The following is a 5,966-nucleotide window of genomic DNA, read 5'->3' on the forward strand; positions in this document are numbered from 1 at the left end:
TATTTTTCAGCATATTTTTAAACTTATTATAAGTTTGTATATGATTACTTAGAAAGTAAAACTTTTTAGGATTTTAACTATTTAATTTAAAAGTTGTTATTATTAAAATATCAGTTTTATACAAAATAAATTATAATAATAAATAGTCAAGTAAACGTAATAATAGATATTAAGTATATCTATATATATAAAATATATCTATAGTATATTTATAGATGTATATATATATAATAAATGTATATATACATATCAAGTATGTCTATATATAATATATTATATAAAAATAGATAATACATACAGATAATGTGTTTCAAGCCTCAACTTCAACAAATATCAATAAGGTCATAATAGCCTATCAAGAAAAATTATTTCTCGACACTGTTTTACTGCACTAGCTCACATCAATCTAATGATAATATTTTCTTAATGTTGCAATCATCCATGATTAATCGAGGCTTAATTGATATCATCTAGAAACTAAATAACCTGGACGATGTCATGATAATAATAATAATAATAATACCAATATATACCACAATAAGACAATAATAATACCATAAAATTGAAGATTCGATAATGCCGATCGACAATCAATTTTTCCACATATCGAGATATTTCGAATATCAACCTTATCGCTAATGTTACCGAAAGCACCACATATTCTCTCTATTCGTGTAACAAGCGTTATTATAAAACACAATAACTCTAGACGGAGTGTAAATGACTTTCTCTTTTGTATTCTCATACTCATCGAACTCATCGAACTCAAGTTTAGAGCCTCGTGGTAGAGTCAGGGCGACGTCATAACTATAGTCGCTCTATTTTTGCTTATCTCGACTTCACTGGTTTCTCCCCTACTGAATCTCTTTCACACTCGTGTATTTCTGGCAAGACTTCTCGCGAAGTACATACACACGTGAAGCTGAAGCGCAAAAAAACACAGTTCGAAATATTTCGATTAAATCTATTTTTGTTCTCATTCTTTTCCTATATAAATTGTGATGAAAAATATTATCGTCATAATAAAAAGGATGCTGAATCGAATTGCGAATTCCATGATGCTATTGTGCATTTAAAACTTTACAAAATTTTGTCTGAATGTAAGAAAATAATAGATTAAATAGAAAATTAATGTTGTTCCTCGATGTATAGTTTTAGTATCATCAGCAAAATTATTTTCTTTTATTTATTTCAAAAAATATTCGAAGCATTCAGTTCAAACTTTATTTTAAAATGAACTTAAAAAAGTGTAGTTAAATTAGAAATTTATTATAATTATGGGATCAAATACTTTAATTTCTTACAATTTATAATTATAAAAAAGTTTTGAAAGTTTTAAAGTTTGAAAGAATACTTAATCTCTCTGAGACACACTACCTGGTAATTTGAGCAAAATTATTTTTGCTCGCTATAAATTTAAATTACGTGTACAAATAATATTGGTTCCTTTTTTTTATTATAAATTAATATAACAAATTCCATTAATGCATGAATAAATTCCAATAAATAATTGTAATTATAAATAGAAACATGTAACCATTAATCCATTGTAAACGATATTTTATTAAGTTAATTTAATATTGTTAAAAACAGGTTAATCGATAATCAATTTGTCGAAACCGTTATAAAACTATCGAAAAATTCAACAATTGCTTTACCCACATTACTGATACTTTCATACTAAATTGAGAATGTTTGTACAATACTAGAAGCTGTTAATAATTTGCGCCGCAAAAGAGTGAAATGCACACACGCCGAAAAAGTTTCACATCGCTTTTGCTGTAAATTATGAATATTCGGAAAATCAACAAATAAAGAATTAAGAAAATTAAAGATATACAAAATTTAATTAAAAAACCGCTAAAAGCATTTCAAATATTAAATATTGCAATCTAAAATATATTTCTCTCAAAAATGTTATAACTTGTAAAAAACTTTATAGATCGTCAAATCCACCTACTCAGAAGTTAAAAATTCTGAAGCATGCTTCTCGAGAAATCTTAAAACATCTCTCGGGAAATCTAAAAATTTAATTATCTATGGATTCAACATTTATCTTACAAGACCTTTTCAAGATTTTAAATTTTTATAGACCCGCGTAGAATGCATTAATAATCATTAATAATTAAGACAATATACAAAGTTATTTTTAAAATTAGTAGTCATTGCATTACAATTTTGTAAAATATTTATTCAATTAAATACTTAAGACTTCTAAATTTTGATTATACTGTTAGAAATTTATGACCTATTATTATTATTTTAATTGTTTTGTTCCACCTTCTCTCAAAAGTCACCTTATTTTTTAAAAACTGTATCTTTAATAGACTGTCTATTCTCTCTCTCTCTCTCACTTCATTTATCTAGTATACTTGCATTTCTTATCTATCACATGCAAGTTGTGATCGACACCAAAGCTTTCCCCGCAATTTTGCGAAAGAAACGAAATCGTTTTTTATGATTGTTTACGTTTACAACAGGTGGAGAAAGCTATTTCTGACCTTTGCTGGTGAGACTGAAGCTACGAAGTCTGTAACTATCCTCATCCTCGCCTTCCTCCCGTGGTGGTATCTGAGAAGAGACGTCAGGCACATCCAGGAAGGCGTTGCTCTTCCTCTGATGCGAATAGTGCATGCTTTGTCCCCTTCGACTCCCTCGTCTCCTGATCCCCGGACTGACGTCATTCTCAGTCAGTCTGGGTTCGCTGCTGCAATGAGCTGACTTCATACTGGTTCCCTCATGATGATGATGATGATGATGAGCGGCCGCTGAAAGCGACAGGATTATAGATATTAATGCATCATTCAATATAAATAAACAAATTTCGTCAAAAATATATAAAACGGATTTCAATAACGATATCTATGTATCACTCTCACACTAACACATTTTGCATATATATATGTACGTGCATAAATAATTTTGTATAATATTAATATCATTATAATAATATTATCATATAATATTATTATAAAATATCAAGATTTTAATTATAAAAAATATAAAAAGTAAAATTATAAAAAGTATAAAAAGTATAAAATAATTATTATAACAGATATTAAAATATAATTATACTTGTAAAAAATGTTTATAAACAAAAAAATTTATCGTATTGCTTAATGAACATTTAAAAATTTTAATAATTTTAATAATTTTTACCTACTATTTTAAAGCTATCTTTCTGTTTTCGAATTATATATGTGCATGCATTTTATACAAAAACGTGAAATACCTGTACTCGTATCGAGAGCACTGGCTTTTGTCAATAAAAAAATTTAATTTTTCCAGAAATATATTTTCAATATTTTACAATGTAATGTAACAATAATAGATTTTATAACAGGAAAAATATGAATGTATTTTAATGAATGATAAAACTATTTTTTAAGGGAATCATTGGCAATATGAATAGGACAGAACAAAAAACATCTTTTTCGACCGCATGCCAACCGAGCTTTTTATCAGCAAAGTGCTTGAGAGTAAAGCAAAGAACAGAACATTTTTCAAAGGCACTACATCTATTACATCGCAAAGTCGACGCGTAGAAAGTCAAGTGATTTAATATAACCTGGAAATGAAATTAAACGAAAAGAAAAGACGGAAAAGAAAAGAGAAGTGAACTTAGAATCGTTTACGAATATTTGCTCTATTTAATCACTAAGTTTATTGAACAGACAAATTTTCCCATTTTATCAATTTCAAGAGAATAGGATCTTTCACATTCCAATGTTATTACAATTAGAACTTTCAAAGAAAGAAGCTTTGAAACAGAAGCTGATTTTTCCGCATCTGTAATATTAAAACAATAGATTAAAGCTGTATTTAATCCAAAGCCTAAAATTATACTTAATTTAACAACTAATTTTATTTTATTTATTGTAAATAAATAATAATTCATATTAATAATTTATGCAATACGATCCAATTAAATTGATACATTTTCGTAATTTTAACATCTTCGATAATTTTAAATAATTTTATATAAAATATATATTTTCAAATATTAGATAATTTGTTATAATATCAAATAAAATACTAATTATTTGAATAAATATTTTAATAACAATGACTTATTAAACACATTATACATTTCTACCGCTCTCTTGATATATTATACTGAAATTTTAGCTCTTTTTCTCTTAATTAAAATTTAATAGTCTTGCTTGCATTACACTCTCCACAAACAACACAAATTATCACTCTAATTCCTAGTTTTATTAATACATTTCCGTGTTTCAATGTGCATTCAAAACGGCGAAATTGCTAACGTATTTAATGATGAAACTGGTTTCTAGGCTTGCAAAGATACGCAATACATATCTTTGTAATGTATGGTGAGACGTGTTTGGACTGTCAGTGACCTACTAGCTAAATCCATGTCCGAGAATAACGGCCGCCAATGATTTCAAGAACCCTCGCTAGACTCAGCGTATTTGCCGGTGCGATATCGATACACTTTGCTCTTTCATCAGGAAGGATCGTACGTCATCTATGACGTTTCTATGAGCTTATCAGACACTATCGAACCGTTCGGTCACCACACCATGCAATCTTGTCACACAAAATTGACTTTTACGTATCTTGAGATCTCAGCTAACAATGTTCATCATTGAGAAAGAATTGAAGATATACAAACCGATTTGACAATTTAAATTTTCATACATATGAATAATTACATATCCTCGAATTAAGGAAAGCAAGAAATGTACAAAGTGAGAGCCTTTGGAGAATCGACAAATCTTAAAATTTGTTTAAACTTGAGTTCAGAAATTAGCGAATTTATTCATTTTAATCTAATCCTTTAAATTCTCGAATCTTTGAATCCTTTTGGGAATTAAATACAAGTCTCAATCGGATTGTAAAAGTCCACCTGCGCAACGAATAAATTACTTATTCATTTCCCATTCCTGCCGTTTTATCATTACCTTGAGCAGCGGCTCGGCGTCGGATGCTTTTATTTCCGCCGGAAACACGGGCGCTCTGGGATCTTGTAGCCGGTCTCCGTCTCCTCGTAGGTGTACTGCCATCCGGCGTTCCGCTCCCACTATCTCTTTCTCGTTCTCCTCTTTCTTTCTCACGAGCTCCCGAGGGTGGCATAGCTTCCAACATTTGTTCCATGCTGGAAAATCCTGGGGCACAAATCGAAGCCGATCTGGTTTTCCGGCGAAAAGAATTTTCCGCCATTCTTTCAAGTTACCGCAGCCACTACTATCTCTCCCTTCCTTAAGCTTAATCACTCCCCCCCCCCCCGCCTCACTCGGATCTTTTGTCTTATATTAATTATCTTTTACAATTTTCTCGGTTATTATGTCCTTCTTCATGGATTAATATCGAATCTTGCTACGACTTTGTAAAGTTTTTATATTTCACTTATAATGAAGCACAAATTATGTTGATTCGTATTACGATTATGTCAGGCACTTTTTTACCGTAAATTTTCCACATTTAAATACGAACGTTCGTAAAAGTTTGTGCACGATTTCTTTCCGACTTGACGTTCTTCGCAGGAAATGTTTGATCGTGTTTGATTTCCGGAATGTCTTTTCAAATGTCGCAAACCTTCCATTCGTGGAATTCGATTACCGGAAAAAATATCAATTCAGAAAAATTTCTACAGGATATCCAGGTAAGGATATTATAGATCCAGTATTATAACGATCGATTTTGTTTCATTCCGAAGAGAACCCATTCCGAAGAGAACACATTCTTCTTAACTCTCTACAAATAAAATATGAGATTTTCTTTTGGCTTCGTGCACGCGAATGATATAATCAGAGTAATTACGGCCGTGGCAAATTACGTCTCTCCTAAACTCTCGGTAATATAACTGACATCTATGTTTTCTTTTTTGTGCTGTATCTCCCCCCCTCGTTATTCTAGCGGAGGTGAACTCGCAAGCTAATTAGATCCACCCCGTTGATTATTGCCTCAATTATTCCATACACGATCATGAAAACTTTGAAAGC

General features: G+C 30.3%; 1 protein-coding gene across 1 annotated transcript in view; it reads right to left on the reverse strand.

Annotated features, from left to right (window-relative positions):
• The window catches only part of LOC105626795 (GTP-binding protein RAD), a 37,013-nt gene extending 31,829 nt beyond the window's left edge, over window positions 1–5,184 (reverse strand). The window contains exons 1-2 of the mRNA XM_012208090.1: window positions 4,926–5,184; window positions 2,502–2,768 (exon numbers count right to left, since the gene is read on the reverse strand). Coding sequence (XP_012063480.1) covers window positions 2,502–2,768; window positions 4,926–5,184 — 526 coding nt within the window. The remainder of the gene's footprint in view (window positions 1–2,501; window positions 2,769–4,925) is intronic.
• Between the last annotated feature and the right edge of the window lie 782 nt (window positions 5,185–5,966).

The sequence above is a fragment of the Atta cephalotes genome (genome assembly GCF_000143395.1).
Source record: "Atta cephalotes unplaced genomic scaffold scaffold00006, whole genome shotgun sequence".
In the NCBI taxonomy this organism is placed as follows: Eukaryota; Metazoa; Arthropoda; class Insecta; order Hymenoptera; family Formicidae; genus Atta; species Atta cephalotes.